This window comes from Carica papaya, chromosome 8, assembly GCF_054855325.1.
Source record: "Carica papaya isolate Zhongbai chromosome 8, ASM5485532v1, whole genome shotgun sequence".
Classification (NCBI taxonomy): Eukaryota; Viridiplantae; Streptophyta; class Magnoliopsida; order Brassicales; family Caricaceae; genus Carica; species Carica papaya.
The window spans coordinates 8,751,518-8,772,859 of NC_142316.1; the positions used below are offsets into that span (position 1 = coordinate 8,751,518).

General features: G+C 33.9%; 1 protein-coding gene across 3 annotated transcripts; it reads right to left on the reverse strand.

The window, feature by feature from the left end:
- Positions 1–16,575: 16,575 nt before the first annotated feature.
- LOC110814497 (ethylene-responsive transcription factor WRI1) lies at positions 16,576–20,454 on the reverse strand. Of its 3 annotated transcripts, XM_088209638.1 has the most exons (8): positions 19,839–20,454; positions 19,675–19,757; positions 19,468–19,476; positions 19,250–19,338; positions 19,038–19,162; positions 18,873–18,949; positions 17,129–17,548; positions 16,576–16,924 (listed from the first exon to the last, which is right to left on the reverse strand). In XM_088209638.1, the coding sequence occupies exons 1-8, from the start codon at positions 20,075–20,077 to the stop codon at positions 16,818–16,820; spliced, it is 1,149 nt and encodes a 382-aa protein (XP_088065764.1). In that variant the 5' UTR covers positions 20,078–20,454; the 3' UTR covers positions 16,576–16,817. The 3 variants fall into 3 exon arrangements, with proteins under 3 accessions (XP_088065764.1, XP_021897663.1, XP_021897664.1); XM_022041971.2 differs by having other exon boundaries at positions 16,576–17,548; positions 19,839–20,453; XM_022041972.2 differs by lacking the exon at positions 19,468–19,476 and having other exon boundaries at positions 16,576–17,548; positions 19,839–20,453.
- Positions 20,455–21,342: the final 888 nt, after the last annotated feature.

Sequence of the window (21,342 nt, forward strand, 5' to 3'; positions counted from 1 at the left end):
AATATAAACAAAAATAGTTGTCATTATACAATCTTCCCAAATATGGTATAATTTTAATATTATTATATTTTACATTTACCATATAATATCATACATTAATGAACCATTCTGAAAGTCATCCAATACACCTTAAAAATAGTGTCATTTGTTAACTTTAATAGCACGTGACACCATTTGATTTGCGATTATGTAAGTAAATATCATATCATATCAAAAGTCACGTGTTATTTGACATGGTTCAGGAATTTAAAAAAATAAAAAAAGAAAAAAAATTGCCCATATAAGTCCTAAATTCCATTTCTCTCCTCCCATTCTCTCATTCACTTTCTTGCTTCTTTATTTAACTGTCTCCTCCATCTTTATCTTCCTTCTCAAGCTGTCTCCTCTTACTTACTTGTAGCAATTCAAACCAGTCAATTGTTGCACGTTTTTTGGCTCTCCATTTTCTCCTCCATGCTTTTTGGTCCTTTTTCATTTAACTACCACAAAAAGATGAGACCTTTTTCGCCATTGAGGTCCTTCTTCCTTTCATATTATTGCACTCAACCTCATTGAGGTCATTTTTCTTAGTAATTCTCAATTTTTCCTCATTATTTCTAGTTCTTTCTCGATCAATAATACAAAAAAGGATAAAACATTCTTAATTACAACGCAATAACACATTTAGACCCACACAATAATGTTCCACATACCTTTCCAAGAGGCTATGCTTCAGTAAAGTAAGTGGTCATCTAACCAGGGAGCACCTGAGAAGAAAATAATAGAGAAAAAGTTAACATTTTTAATTTTTAATGAAAGGTAAGTACCTTTAATGGAAGTCAATTACTTCCTAGGTAGAGACATTCCATTTAATTTGTTGCATGTTTCCATTTAATATATCATGTGCCTGCATTTATTTTGTCTTATTACTCTGTAATTTTCTAGAATGAACATTGTTTTGTTTCCTTAATACAAGTTAAAGATCTGATTTTTTAGTTACTCGAATATTAATTATGTCCTTTTTTCATGATTATAAATTATAAATAAATGAAAAAGAAAAAAATTGATTAGCTTTAAGGGAATTCATAGAACTTTTTTGTTAGAGATGAAAAAGAACAAAAAGAAATTGAGGGAAAATGAAGGACATTTTGTGGAAGAAAACATAAAATTTTTCTATTTGAAACGAAAAACAGAAAACGTTAATTTGAAAAAAATAGATATTTTTTTTCTATTTGGTAAGGTTTGTGTTGTGGCCATGTCAATAAAGGTCACAAATATTTAGATTGGAAGCAACATACAACATGTTATCAACTTCTTGCAATTTCCATAATCGACATATTCGAACATAGGTTTACTTGTCGATAACTTATTTTCTCTATTTAATTTTTTTAATTCTATTTGTATATCTCGAATTTTTAGAATTTTTTTTTATAATTAAATCACTACAATTCGTGATAGTTCTTATAGTAGAATTTTCGTTTTCACTACTTTTTTTACTTTTACTATAAATATAATTATCATTGTAATTGTCACTATCATTTAGAATATAATTATTAATATAGATTTAAGAAGGAAGATAAGAGTCAATATAACTACTAATGAAGAAACCCGGAACCTTAAAATAAATAAATTTATAATTTAAATGTGGAAACGAGTAATAGAGTTAGTATTTACATTCCTTACACAATAATTTAGAATGCCCAATATGGTTACGGGAATGTCCCTTCTAAAAGACAAACGGTAATTAAAGAAAAATAAATAAATAAATAAGCATCTTAGGACAACCTTCACTAGCACTTGAATGGAGTTCGGGTGGTGAACTACTCACAATCCTCTTACTGATCGGGATCTAGATCCTGGTCTTCTTAATATGAAATAGTTAATGAAATGGTGAGCTACACTAGCCTAGTAAGAATACACTAATCATATATATGAAAAACTGAATATTGGTAAAAATTATAAAAAAATAACTAATAGAGCCATTGTTTTAATTAAATACATTTAACTTAAAGACGTTTGTTTAATACTTACTGTTACGAGTTTTTCAAAAAAATAACCTATGATGATCCAATCCATACCCCTTTTCTTTGACACACAAAAGAGAACAAGAAATGATAATTTTTCTTTCTTACTTGCTTATTGGTACCCTTGTGTGTCCATAGGGATGTTCCCCTACTCGTAAACCCAATATCAAATTTTAACAATTAACCGGCCGTCCTATACCCCATCCGATAATGAGCACCAAACATTCAATCACCTCGATACCCCGTCCAATATGAGGGTAAACCATATCTCCCAAACTTTTCAAGTATGGGACTTCCCAGCCCCGTCCTATTAAAGTGACGTTCACGGTAGGGTTCTCTATGTATCAGATCTCTCCGCCCTTTCCTGGAGTACCTAATGAGTCTTTCACATAAAGATTCTCATTAAGTAAAACAACCAACAAATGCATACTAATATCTCATATTATATGTACAGATTAATTAAATGATATTTATGCAGATGATATAGCTTTATTATAACAAAGGATCGAGTAACAAGATAACTGAATAAACCATATACATCGATAAGACTATTGAAACTGTAAATTAAAAACATGCACAATACGATAACAAACAAGTAGGACAATATACAAAAATAAATAGAAAATCAGGGCAATTGTGAACTAACTGGTTCCGCCTCTACTAGTAACTTGTAATTATTTTTAGGATTTTCTAAGTTTTCACAAAAACATAAAATTATACATCGTTAAGCCTCAATTTACTATAACGAAAAATAGGGTGAGGGATCCTTATCCGGATCGGTGGTTCGAGACGTCGCTCTGTCAACTATGTCTCCTAACGTGTATTAAATTACTTTAACTTTTTTTTGCATAATACAAAACTCTCGTTACGTACCTAAAAATACATCAAAAATTCAAAATCGATATCTAAAACTCTTTTCGGCCAATTTTGGGGTTCTAGCACAGCAGCGCCGTCGTGCTCTAATGCTGGCTCCGCTGTCCATAGCAGCGGTTCACCTTGGCCTGGCCGGTTTTTGCTAATTTTGGTTAGTTTTGGCTGATTTTACACGTATCACTATAGAAAAATACGTTAGGGGACCTCGGTTGGCTGGAAAATCATAAAAAATGAACCTACTAGCAAAGAGATCTCCAAGTGCGGCAACTCCGCCAGTTTTCCTTCACGGTTGGGGTTCCTTCTTTGGCTAACCTGTACAAAAAATGATGGTAAATATAACAATAAAAAAATCACATGAAACAGGAAGTGAAAACGGTTCATCGGAGGGATTTTTTAGTTTTGGCTGTGACAGCTCCGTTGGACTTTACCTGTAGTTTTCGGCTCACCCACTGTCCCTCTTACTCCGGTATGGCGACAAGGATGCTCTGAATCGAATTTCAAGCGGGTAAAGGAAAATTTTACTTTTCTTAGCAGTCGGTGGTGACTCCAATGCGACGGCGGTTGGCAATCAGCCTTCTTCTCCAGCGCCTGGTTTTTCTTCTCTGGCAGGAGCTAGATGCTAGAGTTTGGATTCTCCTACTACGCGAGGTATTTATACCCATCTCGTATCAATATGGACCGTTCATGTATGCGGGATCGAACCTGGACCATCAGATTGCTGGGTACGTGGATTGCCCACGTCGCCTCCCGCATGACGCCGGCGTTAGTGTGTTTGGACACGCAACATGCTTCGGTTCTTCGGGGCTACTGACTGGACCATCCCACGTAGTCGAATTTTTTTTGTACTTTAACCTCATGTTTCTAATTTTTTTTCAAAAACACCCATCAAACTCAAGTGTTTACCAATTTTTTTCTAAAATTATTTTCAATCTCGTACCCAATTCATTTTTTCTCAAAAATTCAATAAAATAAAACTAAAATAATAATTAATTATTTTAATTAATAATTTCATAAGAAAAATTTATCCTAGACAGCTTTTTGGGTCCGGGTATTACAACTCTTCCCCCTTAAGAAAATTTAGTATCTCAAATTGGTCACTCTCTTACTCAGTCAAACAGCTGGGGGTATTGGGCCTTGAAGCTTGATTCTAGTTCCCAAGTGGCCTCTTCCTGCGTATAGTTATGTCATAGCACCTTGACGAATGAAATTTTTCAATTGCGAAGTAATCTACTCTTTCGATGTACAATGCCTACTGGCACTTTCTCATAGGATAGATCTCCTTGGAGTGAAAGGGGCTCATGGAATATGATATGTGAGGGGTCCGTATTGTACTTGCATAGTATAAATTAATGGAACACATTATGAATCCTGGATACCTTTGGAAGTAGTGTCAGTCTATAGGCAGTCGTACCAATATGGTCTAAGATATCAAATGGCCTGATGAATCGGGAATTTAATTTTTTTCTCTTGCCAAACCTATTGATCTCCTTGAAAGGAGTGAACTTAAGAAACACTCGATTACCTTTTTCAAATTCAAAATCCCTCCTCCGAGTGTCTGTATAACTCTTATATTTGCTATGAACTATCTAGATATTCTTCCTAATCTTAACTATCTTGGTTGTAGTCTCCTCTACAAGATTTGGACCGAATAATTTTCTATCACCCACCTCTTCCCAATAGATCAGCAGTCTGTAGTGATGGCCATATAATAACTCGTACAGACTCATGCTGATACTTGTCTGGTAGCTATTATTGTAGGCGAACTCTATTAAATGTAGGTGATCATCCCAACGGCCCCTGAAGTCTAGAACACAAGCTCGGAGTATATCCTTTAGTGTGCGAATCATCCTCTCTGATTGTCCATCAATTTAAGGGTGGAATGCGGTATAAGAGACAGTTTCATTCCCATGACTTGCCGAAAATTAGACCAAAACTAAGAAATGAACATGGGGTCTCTATCGGATATTACTGCCACTAAAACTCCATGTAACATGACTATTTTTCGAATATACATTCTTGCTATCTCTTCCAAGGGATCGATCATCTTGATAACCAAGAAGTGAGAAAACTTAGTGAACCGGTCAATAATTACCAAAATGGCATCATGTCCTGAGTGTGCCTTAGACAATCTTGTCATGAATCATATGTCCCCACTTCCACTCTGGGATCAATAATGGTTGAAGTAGCCCACTTGGGCGTTGATACTTTGTCTTAACATGTTGACATACTAAACACTTAGAAATAAAGTTAGCTACCTCTCTTTTCATCCTGCTCCACAAAAATCGAAGTCGCATATATTGATACATTTTAGTACTTCTAGGATGCATGGTAAACTTTGAGCTATTAACCTCTATTATGATATCCTTTTTCAATTCATTGTCACTTGGAAAATACACCATGTCTTGAAATCTGGGAAACCCATTGGAAAAGACTCGGAATTCTGAATTTGTTCCCTGTTCTGCATCTTTCCTGAGAGCTGCTAGGGTAGAATCGATGGATTGAACTTTTTTTATTCTCTAGATCAATTCGGGTTGAACAATTAAGTGGACCAAACATGTAACTCTCTTTAAGTCTTGAAGTCGTATCTGTTGTGTGGTCCCAATTACTCTACATTCAAAAACCATTAGGTGAGCTAACATACCTATATTTTTTTTACTGAGCCCGTCAGCTGCCACATTATCCTTGCCCGAATGATACAAAATATTACAATTGTAGTCTTTGAGGATCTCTATCCAACGCCTCTGACACATGTTGAGATCATTATGAGTAAATATGTACTTCAAGCTCTTATGGTCGTTATAAATCTCAAAAGTCTCCCCATACAGGTAGTAGCATCAGGTCTTCAAAGTTTAGATAATTGCGACAAGTTCTAAGTCGTGGGTGGAGTAGTTTTTCTTATGACTCTTCAACTGCCTGAACTCATAGGTTATGACCTTCTCATGCTGCATCAGAACACAACCTAACTCTAAGTAGGAGGCATTACTATAAACTGTATATCAACCTGTCCTACCTGGTAAAGCTAACACAGGTGCAGTAGTCAACTGCTTCTTGAGTTCTATAAAGCTTCTTTCGCAGTCCTTATTTCATTCAAACTTAACATTCTTCTTTGTGAGTCGGGTCAAAAGAATGACTAGAGTAGAAAATTCTTTCATAGACTTGCGGTAACAATATGTCATTCCCAGAAAGTTATGAATCTCCTTGACCGATGTCAATTTCTTCCAACCAAGTACTGCCTCAACTTTTTCGAAGTTCACTGATACTTCATCCCTTAACATGATGTGTCTTAGGAATATAGTATGCTTGAGTCAAAATGCACACTTGCTCAATTTGCATACAACTTTTTCTCCTTGAAAACCTGCAAAATCTGAGTCAGGTGGTAAGGGTGTTCCTCTCTACTTTTTGAATATACCAAGATATCATCGATAAACACAATGACAAACTAATTCAGGAATTGTCTGAAAACCCTGTTCATTAAGACCATAAAAATGGCTGGTGTATTGGTTAGTTCAAATAGCATAACTAGGAACTCATAATGTCTGTACCTAGTTTTAAAGGCTGTCTTGGGAATGTTCTTTGCCCTGATATTTACATGATGGCAACTTGAATGCAAGTTTATTTTGGAGAAGATCTAGACACCCTACAACTGGGTCAAAAAAGTCATCGATCCTGGAGAGGGAGTACTTGTTTTTTATTGTTATCCTATTCAATCTCCTGTAGTTAATTCATAATCTTAACGTCCCATCCTATTTCCTTACAAATGTGACTCCAGCACCCGAATGGGCCACACTATGTCAGATGAACCCACTATCATGTAATTTATTAATCTGTTTCCTTAGCTCTTCCATCTCAACACGACTCATGCAGTAAGGGGCAATCGAGATAAGGTAGGTGTCAGGCTGAAGATCTATAGTGAACTCAATTTTTCTATCCACTGGTAGTTCGGATAGTTCATCTGAAAGCACATCCAGGAAGTCTTGGACTACCGGGATCTCTTAAATACAAATTTCTTTCTTAGGTTTGCCTAATGTAGAGAAAACAACCGAGTTAAAGTACTATGTAATAAGAAAATTATTATGAGGGAATAATATTTAAAATTTTTATTAACTTGTAAATGACTCTTCATTATGAGGGTTGAATACAAGTTTTTTATGGAAACAATGTAGAGTGGCATGATACGCCACTAACAAATTCATTTCTAGGATTACATCAAAGTCCTCTGTGTCAATATCTATTAGGTTCACACTCAATTTTTTATCTGTTATATCTATGATACAAACTATATATATAACTTTCCCTAGTAGTGTCCTACTTCCAAGAGTAGACACAAACAACACAAAATCAAGACTTTCAGGTAATACAATCAAGTTTGGTGTAAAAACATATGAGACAAAAGAATATAAAGCACCAGTATCAATCAAAACATGTGCAAATTGATTACAGATAGTGTACGTACCCTGCATCACGTCTGCATTGACTTCAACATCCTATTGAGTGAGGTTGTAAGCTCTACCCTAGATAGGAGGTCTGGCCTAATTCTGATTTCACGAGTACTCTCTCGCATTGTGTTAGACACTTCCACATATGCGATAAGTATTGTTGAGACGATAGCAGGGTCGGTCCGCATGATCATTGCCATAGTGCTGACAAGTTCTACCGCGTCTTGTTACCGGAGCCTGAGTCACTGACCTAGGTCTCTTGTTCTGTTAAATAAGTGCAGGGGGTGCTGTTCTGCAGTGTGAAACTGGAGGTCTGGGATTCTCCACTATTGGAGGAAAGATGCGAAGGTTTCTCTCCACTAGTTGTGCCTTGGCCAGAACGGCTTAGTAAGTACTAAGCTCAAATACGTACAATTACTATTTAATCTCAGGACGGAGGCCCCATTCGAACTTACTTGCTTTCCTGCCTTCATCCATCATGCTCTCAGGGGAATAATAGCCTAACTTTAGAAACTTTTAGGCATACTTCGATGCAATCATATCACCCTGGACTAGGTGTGCAAACTCTATTTCTTTCAAATATTAGAGGTGCTCCGGGAGGTGCTTTACATTAAAGGCCATCAGGAACTGTTCCCAAGTAACCGAAACAAACAGGGTGGCCTGCTTGAGCTACCACCAGTGACTTGCTTCTCTCATAAGCATGTAGGTGGCAAGTACAACTTTATGTTCAGGAACTACCCCAAGAGTCGCGAAGATCTTCTTTATCTTAGCTAACCAATACTCGACATCTTCAAAAGAGGATGACCCTACAAAGGTAGAGGAGTTTAGTTTTTTATACATTTCAATGTAGTCTGGGTCCATCATGGATGGAACTGAGTCCTGTGAAAGAGGGACTGGATTGTGCTGGGAAGGATCGGATAGCCCTGTGGTGGTGCCGGATGATATAGTGGAGACACCGAATTATATTGTGACAGTGCTGGATGATGCATTGGAGGCACCAAATTGTCTTGTTGCAATGCTGGATGGTATGGTGAAAGAGCAGGGTTATACCAGGGTGCTCCGGATCTACTTGCTGTAAGGGTGGCTAAAATTGTGGCAGTGGGAGAAGGTCAGACAGCTCCCTCCTTTCCTCCCGGGCTTGCTGGATAAAGATGAGTATCTTCAGCATCTCAAAGAGTCGGTCAACATCCTCTCGAAGTGAACCATCTCGGGCTACTTGGTTTAGTGCGGGCCTTCTTCTCCTTATATCTTTATACCTGCATTTCACAAGGAACGGTTGAGCAATAGTTCTTATTTGGTGTTTTTAAGTCTTTTTGTAAGGAATTGTTCCGATGAACGCGACTCTGATACCAACTATAGAGACCAAGAACTTTAAAGAAAATAAATTTATAATTTAAATGTCGAAACGAATAATAAAGTTAGAGTTTATATTTCTTACACAATAATTTAGAATGATAAATAAGGCTACGAGAATGTTTATTTTAAAAGACAAACAATAATTAAAGAAAAAAAATGAATAAATAAGCATCCTAAGACAACTCTCACTAGCACTTGAAGGGAGTTTGGGTGGTGAACTACTCACAATCATCTTGCTGATCGAGATTTGGATCTTGGTCTTCTTAATCTAAAATGGTTAATGAAAGGGTGAACTACATTAACCCAGTAAGAATATCATACTAATCACATATACGAAAAACTGAAGATTAGTAAAAATCAGAAAAAATAACTAATAGAGCCTTTGCTTTAATTAAATATATTTAACTTAAAAACGTTTGTTTGATACTTACCGTTATGAGTTTTCCGAAAAACAACCGATGAAAACCTATATCCATATACCACTTTTCATTTTCACACATAAGAGAACAAAAGACAATAATTTTTCTTTCTTACTTGCTTATTAGTACCCCTGGGGATCCATAGGGATGTTCCCCTACTTGTGAACCCAATATCGAATTTTAATAATTAATTGGTCGTCCCCATACCCCATCCGATAATGGGCGTCAAACATTCCATCACTTTGATATCTCGTCCAGTATGAGGTTCACGTATGAGGGTGAACCATATCTCCCAAGCTTTTCCAGTATGAGACTTCCCAACTCCGTTCGACTGAGGTGACGTTGTCGGTAGGGTTCTCTATGTACCATGCCCATCCGCCCTTTCCTAGGGTACCTAGTAAGCCTTTCACATAAAGATTCTCATCAAGCAAAACAACCAATAAACGCATATCAATATCTCATATTATATTTACAGATCAATTAGATGATATTTATGCAAACGATATAGCTTTATCATAAAGGGATCGAGTAACCAGATAATCAAATAAACCAGATACATCGATAAGATCATTAAAACTGTAAATTAAGAACATGCACAATACGATAACAAGTAAGTAGGAAAGTACAGGAAAATAAATATGAAATCAGGACAATTATGAACTAATCGATTCTGTCTCCACTAGTGACCTGTAATTATTTTTAAGGTTTTCTAAATTTTCACAAAAATATAAAATTATACATTGTTAAGCCTTAATTTACCGTAACGGGGAATAAGGTGAGGGATCCTTACTTGGATCGGTATTTTGAGATGTTGCGCTGTATACTACGCCTCCTACCAGGTACTGAATTTTTTGAATTTTTTCTGCGGAATCCAAAACACTCATCATCTACCTAAAAATATTAAAAAATCTAAAATCGGTGTCCAAAATCTTTCTGGCCAATGTTGGAGTTTCGGCATGGTGGTGCCACCATATTTCGGTGTCGACTCCGTTGACCACGATGGCGGTTTATCTCGGCCTAGCCGATTTTGGTTGGTTTTATACGTATCCCTAGAGAAAAATATGTTAGGAGGCCTCAATTGGCCAGAAAATCACAAAAAACTGAACCTACCAAAAGGGGAGTCTCTGAATGCGGCGGCTCTGCCGGTCCTCCTTCACGGCTGAGGTTCCTCTTTCGGTTAACCTATACAGAAAAGAACGATGAATCCAATGGTCAGAAAATCGCATGAAATGGGAAGCGGAAAGGGGCTCATCGGATGAATTTTTTAATTTTGGCCGTGGCAGCTCCACTGGACTTTTTCGTAGTTTTCGGCTCACTCACTATCTCTCTTGCTCCTATATGGCTACAAGAATGGTCAGAATCGGGGGCTAACTGCTAGAGTTTGGGTTTGCTCGCGACTCGAGGTATTTATACCCATCCCGTATCGATCTGGGTCGTTCATCACGATTGATCTTATCCGTCTGATTGTGCCTAAGAATGGAATAAATTTGGACCGTTCACGTGTGTGGGATCGAACCTGATTCGTCGGATCGCTGGGCATGCAAATCGCTCGCGTGGCCTACCGCGTGACGCTGACGTCAGCGTGTTTTGACACGCGGCGTGTTCCAGTTCATCGGAGCTGCTGACTGGGTCGTCCCACGTGGTCGAATTTATTTTTACACTTTGACTCCCCTGTTTCTAAATTTTCTTTGAAAAACACTCCCAAACTCAAATTTTCATCCATTTCTTTAAAATTATTTTCAATTTTGTCTCCAATTTATTTTTTTTCAAAAATTTGATAAAAATAAAACTAAAATAATTTAATTAAATAATTTCATAAAAAAATTTTATCCCGAATTGTTTTTTGAGCTCGAATATTACAACTAATTTGATTATTTCAACTACATTTAGTATTGTACATGTAAAAATCATAGTGGGGATCGTGAGAGATTGTAACTTGATAACTCATGCACTTGCATGTAAACCTCTTTACAACCCTTTGAATAATTGTATTATTTGGTAACCATATAATTTCTTGGCTCTCTCTGTTTTTTTTTTTTTTTTGTGGCAGGATGGTTCTCCTACTGCTGCTTTTAATTGATTATTATCTTTCTCTAAAAAGAATTGTTAATGCAATGATTTAGTTTATTTTTCAAAATACTTTTCAAAGTTACCCAATGGCCAAATAATTAGTGTAAATTTTTAGAATATTTTTCTCTGAACTAAAATTATTAATTATTATATTTTAAATAAAACTCAAATATATGCAATTGAAGTAGGGTTAAGAATATTGTTTCACTTCTATTTTTCTCAATTTTGATAAACCCAGTCTAATCTAGTTAATTTTTTGAGCAATTCCTTTTTTTTTTTTTTTCCAATTTCGTTTTATCTCCATAATTTCAGTTTTATATTAATTAAAATCCATGTTTTATTTGGTGCATGAAATAAAAATTTCTTTTTTATTCGAGTAACTTTTTTCTTGAGATATTTTTTTTCAATCAATTAATTATTTTTAAAAACAAACTACTAGTTTTTTTTTAGATACGAAAGAGAAAAAAGAACAAACAAAACTTAGATGTTGCATATTCTAGGTCAAAAAACACCAATGAAATTTTCTCTGATAATGTTAATGAGCTCACTAAGTGGTTGACTATAATAGCAGTAGTATGAAGGATTCGAGAATGCATGATTAGTTTCCTTCTCTGCACAACAGTTTCCTTCTCTGTGGACATATTGAATTTAAACATTCTAATTTTTAGTTAGTCAAGATTTTATGGCTTGTTAATATCGTTTTAGTCTTGTTTATGGTATACATGCCTAATTTATGATTAGGTCAATAAATTTTTGGAAACTCAAGTTACAAAATCAAGAAATGATTACTACCCTTTAATCAATTTAGCTTTTTTTTTTTTTTAAAAAAAAAAGATTGAAATTATTGATTATATTTTCACTTATAAACAATTTTTAGATTTGCTTTTGTTTAATTTTATTGTAAGACTGTTTTCCCCCATGTTGTGGAGAGAATTGATTCTGTTGGTCTAAGTTTTGCTCTCAATAAGTTTGAACAAAAGCAAAATGAAAAATTAGTCAAAGATTTGTATTAATGATGATTGTTCATATTTTACTCATTCTTTCTTTAAGGGTGTGTTTGGATGACGAGAAAAAATAAATAGTCTTTTTCAAAGAAAATTAGGAGCCACGTGACATGAACATTAATGGAGAATTGATTCATATTTTCTTCCATTGGATAGCTTCATATCTCTAAAAATCTATTATATCTAGAAATAATCACCGCCATAAATATCATATGTCACGTTTTTGTTTTTTAATTTTGAATTTAAGTAATATTTCAAATTCTTAATTTGAATTGTAATTTAATGTAAATATCATATATTACAATTTTTTAATTTCTTTAAGTGATAATGTGAGAGATTTCATATACCTATTAAATTCTAAATACAAATTAAAAGTCAATATTAAATTCAATAATTAATTAACTAATAATTGTTGTCTTTCATCTTTTTCCACCTTTATCACATTTAAAATCTTAAACTACAAAAACGAATTTACTACACATTACAATAATTTGAGAGTTAGGTTATTATTATAGTTAATTAGTTTGGTAGTTATAATTATAAGATTTTAATTAATAAATTTTCTTATGTTATGAAACTGAAGCTACCATCATTCATTATGGATATTCATTAATAAGTTCTAATTTAATTCGTAATGTTCCTTTAATTTAGTATCCATATTAATCCATGATATTTTGTATCTTTATAAATAAGGATTATAAAATATTTTAGATAATATAAAAAATCAAAGACCTAATTTCATTTTACCTTGTATTTATTTTTTGTTGATTTCGTGATTATTAATATTATCATACTTCTACTTTGAAGTTTCATAATAAATTATCAGCACTATCTGAGTTTAATACTTTCTCACATGTAATTTCACTTTTCATACTTGGATACAATTTTATTCAATTAATTATTTTTATCATTTCCGAAATCTCTTAAGAACCATCATATACACTAAAAATGAAAAAAATTTAAAAAAGAAAAGGAAAAGGGTCATAATAACAATTTAAATAATACTTAAAGTATATGCTATCGATGTGACATGAAAAGGCATGAGTCTCATACATGTTGTACATCAAAACATCTAATTGATCTTTATCAAACTTAATTAAAAAAAAAATGAAAAAAGTGTAGAGATAAATTTTGTTTCTTCAAATGATGTTTTTGTTAGAGATATTTGAATATGATACATTTTGATATACTTACGAATTATGTAAAGACCCGGAATTTAAAGAATATAAATTTGTATTTTAAATACGGAAGCAAACAATAATGTTAGAATTTACATTTCTTGCATAGTAAATTAGAATGCTTAATAGGGTTATGAGAATGTCTATTTTACAGCAGTTCGTAAATAAAAACGAATAAATGATTTAAAATAAATAAATAAATGTCTTAGGGGTTAATTTCTACTAGCACTTGATTGAGTCCAGAAAGTTAATCTACTCATAACCCTCCCACTGATCAGGATCTGGATCTTGGTCTTTTTGATATGAAATGGTTAATAGAAGAGTGAGCTATACTAACCCAGTAAGAATATCACGTTAATCGTTGAGACGGAAAACTGAAGGTTTGTAAAAATCATAAAACAACTAATAGAGCTCTTAATTTGAGTAAATTCATTTAACATAAAGACAATCGTTTGTTCCATACTTACTGTTGCGAGTTTTCAAAAAACGATCTATGAAGACAATAAATTTGAATATCATTCTTATGTTATATTTACATGAATAATAATAATAAACTTACCTCATTTCTTGCTTACCGATATCTCTGGAGGTCCATAGGGATATTTTTCTACTTGTGAACCATATATAGATTTGTCAATTAAACTGGTCGTCCCCATACCTCGTACGGTAATAGGTGTCAAACACACTATCACCTCAATACTCCGTCTGGTATGAGGGTGAACCATATCTCCTAAACTCTTCCAATATGGGACTTCTCAGTCCCGTCTGACTCAAATAATGTCCACAGTAGAGTTTTTTATGTACCAGATCTGTCCACTTTTTTCTAGGATACCCAGTAAACCTTTCATATATAGATCCTCATCAACAAAACAACTACTAATCGGATACCAACATCTTATTTTATATTCACGAATAAATTAAATAACATTTAAGCAAACAGTACAATTTTATACCTCAATAATTAAGAACGTAATTAGAGCCTTTATTTCAAATCAGTCAATCAGATAAAAATCACGATTAGACAATCAATAAATGAGAAAACAATTTAAAAGTAATAATTTAAATTACACGGTAGAACAATAAGTAATTTAGATAGTATAGAAAAATAAATAGGTAACATAGACGAGTTAGGACAATCGTATACTAACCAGTTTTCTACTCCACTAGTGACTTGTAGTTATTTTTAGGATTTTTCTAATTTTTCACAAACACAAGATTCGATTATTAAGTCTCAATTTATCGTAACAGAGTATATTAGTTTTCGCATAAAAAATTCAAGAAATTTGGGACCTGTTAGGAGGCGTAGTAGATAGTACGGCGTTTCGAAACACTGATATGGGTAATTATTTTTAGGATTTTTCTTACTTGGATCAGTATTTCGAAATGCTACTATCTACTACGCCTCCTAACGGGTCTCGGATTTCTTGAACTTTTTATGTAAAAATTAATATACTCGTCACGTACCCAAAAATACTCTAAAATCTTAAAATCGGTGTTGAAAACCTTTTCAGCCAATTTTAGGCTTCCGGCACGGTGACGTCGTCTTGCTCTGGTGCCCACGGTGGTGGTTTGCCTCGATCTGGCCAGTTTTAGCCAGTTTTGGCTGATTTTACACGTATCCCTGCGAAAAAATACGTTAGGAAGCCTCAGTTAGCCAGAAAAATAAAAAAATAAATAAAACCTACCGACGGAGAACTCCAAGTGTAGCAGCTCTGCCGGTTCTCCTTCATAGCTGAGATTCTTCTTTGATTAACTTGCACCAAAAAGAGATGGTAAACACGATAGTCAAAGAATCGTGTGAAACAAAAAACGGGAAAAGGGTCATCAGAGAGGGTTTAGGGTTTTGGTCGTGGTGGCTCCGCCGAATTTTACCCGCAGTTTTCGGCTCACCCGAGCTTTATCCGCAGTTTCTAGCTCATATGCCGTCTTTTTGCTCTGATATTGCCATAGGGAGACTCGAAATTGAATTTCGAGTGGGGAGGAGAAAATTTTATCTTTTTTGGCAGTCAATGATGGCTCCAGTACGACGGCAACTGGGGGTCGACCTCCTTCTCTAGTGTTTGGTTCTTCTTCTCTAGCGATGGTTGGGCGACTAGGGTTAGGTTTTCCTGCGAAGAGAAGTTTAAATAGTCATCTCCTCTTTGATTCAGGCTGTCCGTTTGTGTTGACGTGGAGTGAGGAGGACTCTTTGATGATTTTTCATTTAGGTTGATGGCGTGGATGAATCCGGACCATCCATCGCGATCTATCTCATCCGTCCGATCGCGATTCATCTCGTCCATTCAATCTCATCTAAAGAGGAAATGCATCTGAGCCATTTACACGCGCGGGATGAAGTCTAGATCGTCAGATTGTCAGGCATGCGGATTATTCACGTGGCTTCCCGCGTGGTACCTATGTCTGCCTACCTACCATGCGGCGTGCTCTGGTTCAGTCGGGTTGCTGATTGGGTTGTCCCACGTTGCCAATTTTTTTTTTTTTGCGATTTAACTCTCTATTTTTAATTTCTCTTTCAAAAACACTCATCGAATTCAAAATTTTACTCATTCTTTCCAGAATTATTTTTAATTTTGTCTCTAATCTATTTTTTTTCTAAAAAATTCACTAAAATTAAATTGAGATAAAATTAAATTAATTATTTATATAATTTTTATAAATAAAAAAAATTATCCCGAACCGATTTTCGGACCCGAGTATTACAAATTAATCTTCAAGTACATGTATGCAATTATCTTATTATCTATTAGTCTTTAATATGATTTCCTTCAATATAATATTTTGAATTATTTTTAAAATATTTTCATTTCTTACTTAGTTACAAAATAGATTAGATTAGAAGCTTAACTTTACATAAACTAAGATTATAATTTTCCTTCCTATTACATTAATACATTTATAAGCAAATTTAAAATTATACAAACCTATATAATTTCAATTTCTATTAAGATTACTAAAGTATTTAACAAAAAACTAATTAACTATAATTGAAAATTAAACCAAAATTAAAGTTAATTACAATATTCCATTAACCATCGAATAAAAAATACTAAAATTAAAATATCAAATTCAATTTTTTTACTGAAACTAACACTATAATTAATTAAAATATTATGGAGACTATGACGGTAGGTAAAAATATAATTTACAGTTACCAATTTATTTACTCCAAATTATACCTATTAATTTGCCTAGGTCAAATTAAGTACAGAGGAAAAAAAATAATTGAACGAACAGCATTTAGAATTCATTTGTAAGCTTTTTTTTTTCTATTGAAACTTCGATGTGATCTTTGAAGAAAATGAAGGAAAATACATAAAAAGAAAAGAAAAAGAAATTATGAATTTATCCTCTGGCATCCAGACACACACACACACACACAGATACCCTCTCTCGAGTTACGAAGCAACCGATCCGGAAAACAAGAAGCAAGAAAAACAAAAAACAAAGCTCCCGGAAAAAACGCCAAGCCGCCAATTATTCAAACCCGGTAGTTACAAGAAATCAAGGTCGAAGAAGATGATGAAGAAGAAGAAGACAAAAGTAATGGAGGTTCTCTTCCGCCACCTCGATCACCTTCCATGTTTCCTGAAACATTAGCACCAACTTCAACCTCGTTTTGTTTATTGGCGTTATCGTTTGGTCCGGCTATTTCGAATAGCAAATCGTCAATGCTGTCTTGGAAACCTACAGAGTCTCCTAGCAATGTCGGGAAGTAGTCGAGAGGAGCGGCGGCTGGATTCTCGAAAGTGCAGGGGAAGTGATCTGGAAGGAGAAAGGAGTTGAAATTACCTGCTATGTGATCTATGGAGTTCCATCCGTAATCCATGCATTGAGGGAGTTGCTCCATGTATTCCAGTATGTGAAGATCTTCTACTTGCTGTTCCTGCTGCTGTTGTGGTTGTTGTTGTTGTTGCCGCTGCTGTTGCTTCTGCTGCTGGTTTTGTTGATCTTCTTGATCATCATCATCATCGTTAACATCATTATCATCATCATCATCTTCTTCTTCTTCTCCTTCTTCTTCATCTTCTTCTACTTGTTGGTGTTGTTGAGGTTTATGCTGGTGATTATTATCTGGGGGAAGTGAGATGATAATTCCTTTCTTCTCCAAACGGTCAATGTAATTGCCGATATCAAAATTGGTTACTGCATTTGCTCCTCTGTACTCTATTGCCGCCATGTCATATGCTTCCGCTGCCTCTTCCTGTGTGTCTTTTTTTTTTTTTTAAAAAAAAAAAAAACAATCAAAACTCTAGGCCCACAACAAATATATTTATAGATTATTGTTTAATTTATTAATTTATAAAAAAAAATAATTAGTAATGAGAAAATTTGAGGGTAGTGGGAAGATTGAAGTTTTAAACGTAATAAACTGCAAGACCCATCTGTTTTTTCGTAATAATAAACGTAAAAATCTTGACTTTTTGTCCACCAGCATCTGTTATGTCTCTATACCCTTGTTTTATTTATTTAGAAGAGAGGTACAGCTGTACCATACAAATGCTATATATAAAAATATATACACAGTACGCAGTACACACACACACACACACACATATATAATCAAGTGTGCATTTGACCACTGATGATTTTTCAAACTATATTTATACATATATATTTGACCTTGAAATGTCCCCAACTACATTTGTTTTTCGTGGCATTAACCAAACCCAAAACATGGAAAATTATTTATCCTTTCAACATGTGCAATAATTTATTTATGTTAAAGAAAAAAGAAACTCGTGCCTTCAAATAGTAAACCCATTACTCAAATTTTATATGTTCGCTATATATTACTTAATTGGCCACCAATATTTGGTGAAATATTATGATTTCTGGCCAACAGAACTGGATTTAGTTAGCTCACCTAATTATATATCCAGCATATATATATATTTCATATACATATAATATGTATATGAATGAAAGGCACGTGAGGACTCGTGACTCCTAGTCAGCAAAAAAGATAGAAGATCTTTTCAGTACTTTAAATAAATAAAATTATCACTGCAACAGAGAGAGAGAGAGAGAGAGGGTGACCAGACTTTTGTTGTCCTTAGTTTGGGGCAGGTCACGTGCGCCAGTGCATGTCAGCTTCATGCAAGCAATTGTGAGTCCGCAACTCATTTTCTCACTCTTAGATGGCACCTCCCAAACTAGGCCACCTACTTTCCTATTTTCTTTTTTTTTTTTTAACCATTCATCTTCCTATTTTGTCTATAACTGTTGTCGAACATATACATATAAATATAAAAATAAAATGATTTTCAAAAATGGAAAACATTTATTTTGTTGTTCATTAAAATAATCGACATAATTATAATAAAATATCAAGTTTGACTGTCAATATTATAATTGAAAGCAAAAAAAAAAAACCCAAATTTGGAAAACCATTTACTATTTCTTATAAATCATCAATCATGTCCGATAATGATTATTCATCAAACCCACAAAATAAAAATAAAAAAAATAAAAAAAAAAAACACGAAAGTATTCCCCAGTTGATTAAGGTTATTATAAGGTGGAAGTTGCTTACTGTAAGTTCCCAGATACAAATACTTGTTCCCGAATACTCGTCCAATTCGAGCTTCCCACCGTCCGTTATGGTGATGTCTGTTGTTGGTCCAATTTTTAAAATAAGAAATAATAATTAAAGAAAAGAAAGTTTTTTAAACATGAAAAACGACGTAGTATTTATTACCTGGCCACCCCGCGATACTTAGACACTCCCCTGGAAAACCCACTGCTCCGTCTCCTCAGGGATGCCAAGTATTCTTCTCTTGATATTTTCTTCATCTCCTCCAGCTCTTTACTGTATCCCTCAGTCTGTAATTATAATTAAACATAATTAATTAGTTAATCAATTAATTAACATATATTTTGTAAATTAATTTAATTAGTCAGTCTGCAAACCGGAAAATTCAAGATTGTGTCTGGACCCCAGTACTTGAGGGCAGCAAGATCATATGTACGAGCAGCAGCCTCCTCGCTATCATAAGCCCCTACAGTTTTACACATGATCACTTTTTTCCTTTTCCCTATTTTCGGTTTTCTTGAGTGCAAAACGACAACGTCCATAAACAGAAATTTATTAAGAAATTATTATGCAAGCTGCGAGAGACACCACTTACCTAAATAAACTAAGCGGCGACAAAAGTGGATGTGAACGTTACAGTGACAGAATCAGTCGGAATAAAACATAGTCAGTACACAGAAAAATTTAATTAGAAAAAATTAATTTATTGTTGAAATAAAATAAGCATTACAGATCTCAGTTGAATTGAATTGAATCTTGATTAATCTAATGTATAAAAAAATAGATTTAATTAATATTGTACCTTGTTTTCCTTTCTTGTTTTGGGTGGAATTCCATGAGGTTTTGTCCCAGAGATGTGCTTCAAACCTTCCTGTCCATCTGTGCCTGTGTTGACCAATAACAACTGACGCATGCAACAAATTAAGAGACAGAAAACCAAAACGGCAGAGTATTTTTGCGTTTTACCTGGTGACTCCTCTGTAAACAGAGCTTCTTCTGGTAGCTGAGATTGGACTGTTTGCATTCTCAGATTTTCGATTTTTTCGAACGCGTTTACTCCCGCTCGATTCACGAGGCATGTGATCGAAAGAATACGAATGCGAAGACGAATTCGAATACGAAGAAGAAGAAGGAGAAGAAGAGGAAGAAGAAGAAGAAGAAGAAGAAGAAGAAGAAGAAGAGGAAGAATTAGGCGATCTCTTCATTCAAACAATCTGTTAAATTGAATAAATAAGAAGAAAATGTAGCAATGGGAGACAAGAAAAATGTGGAGAAAATGATATTGATATGAATATATAGAGAGCAGTAGTATATGTATTTGTGTATAATAGCAAAAGTGGTTTACCAAAACAGGAAGAGACAGAGAAGGGGTTAAGGGAGAGTAGATTTGTGTTAAAAAGGAGGAAGGAAGGAAAGACAGAGTGAAATTTAACCATGGTTAATATTTAACCATGGGTTAGGGTTAATTTCTTCTTTCATCTGGACTGGCCAAACCCAACACTTGTCGTTCCACTCCAGCCATGCTCCCAATCCCCTTTCTTCTCTTTCTCCTTCTCTCCTCCCTTTTCCTTGTTTGTTACCCACATATATATATTATAAGAATTTCGTGATTTACTAATTTCTAAAATATTTAATTTTCTACATATATATATATAAATTGGGAAAAGAATTTTTAAAAGACAAGAGAGAGAGAGTTTATAGGGGGATGATGTACGTGCAGAGTGAGTTACTTGAGGGGCGTTTGTTATTTGTTTGCGGAATCGATTCAAAACTGGGGGAGACAATCCGAGAGAAGAGAGAACAGCCACGTCATTAAATATTGCCCATCTATTTCTAACAATATTACGAAATTACCATCCGTTGGTGGGCCCCACCTCAACGCCTTTCTAATTTTTTTTTTAAAATAATTTAATCAAGTATTAAATTAATTTGTATCTAAAGTTTGTGTTTTATGTTGATAGTAATTTAAAATAATCTCTAAATAATAAAATCTATCCACATCGAATATTAAAATTATTTGTTCTTATATTTTTTAAATATTACAAAATCTTCAATTAATTAAAATTTTAAAAATGTCAAATTTCGTCGCTGAAATTTTAAAATATATTTAAAATTTAATTTCAAAAAATGATTAATGAGTTAAAACTCACATTGATGAATAGATATATAATCATTTTAAAAATAAATAAATGATGTAAAGCCGATGCTATAATTATTGATTTATAAATTATTAAAATTACAAATTCTGTAATAATCGATAATTACGCAGAAACACATATTTAACCAATCAAAAGAATGTAATAAGTATTAATCATTTAATAACTATGAGGACAAACTACTAATTGTTATTTTCCATTTAACATTTGTTATAATTTTGTTTTTAATTTTATTTTCATCATAACATAATTTTTAATTTTTAATTTATTTTATATGTTTATATTTTTTCTGTTTATTAATAAAAAAATTGCAT

What these genes read in the sequence shown, in the direction of transcription:
- LOC110814497 (XM_022041971.2), bottom strand. Translation starts at nt 20,077, where the DNA reads ATGAAGAGATCGCCTAATTCTTCCTCTTCTTCTTCTTCTTCTTCTTCT. An exon ending in GTTTACAGAGGAGTCACCAG is followed by an intron (nt 19,758 to 19,838) that starts GTAAAACGCAAA and finishes TGGTCAACACAG; the next exon opens with GCACAGATGGACAGGAAGGT. An exon ending in TTTGTATCTGGGAACTTACA is followed by an intron (nt 17,549 to 18,872) that starts GTAAGCAACTTC and finishes AAAAAAAAAAAG; the next exon opens with ACACACAGGAAGAGGCAGCG.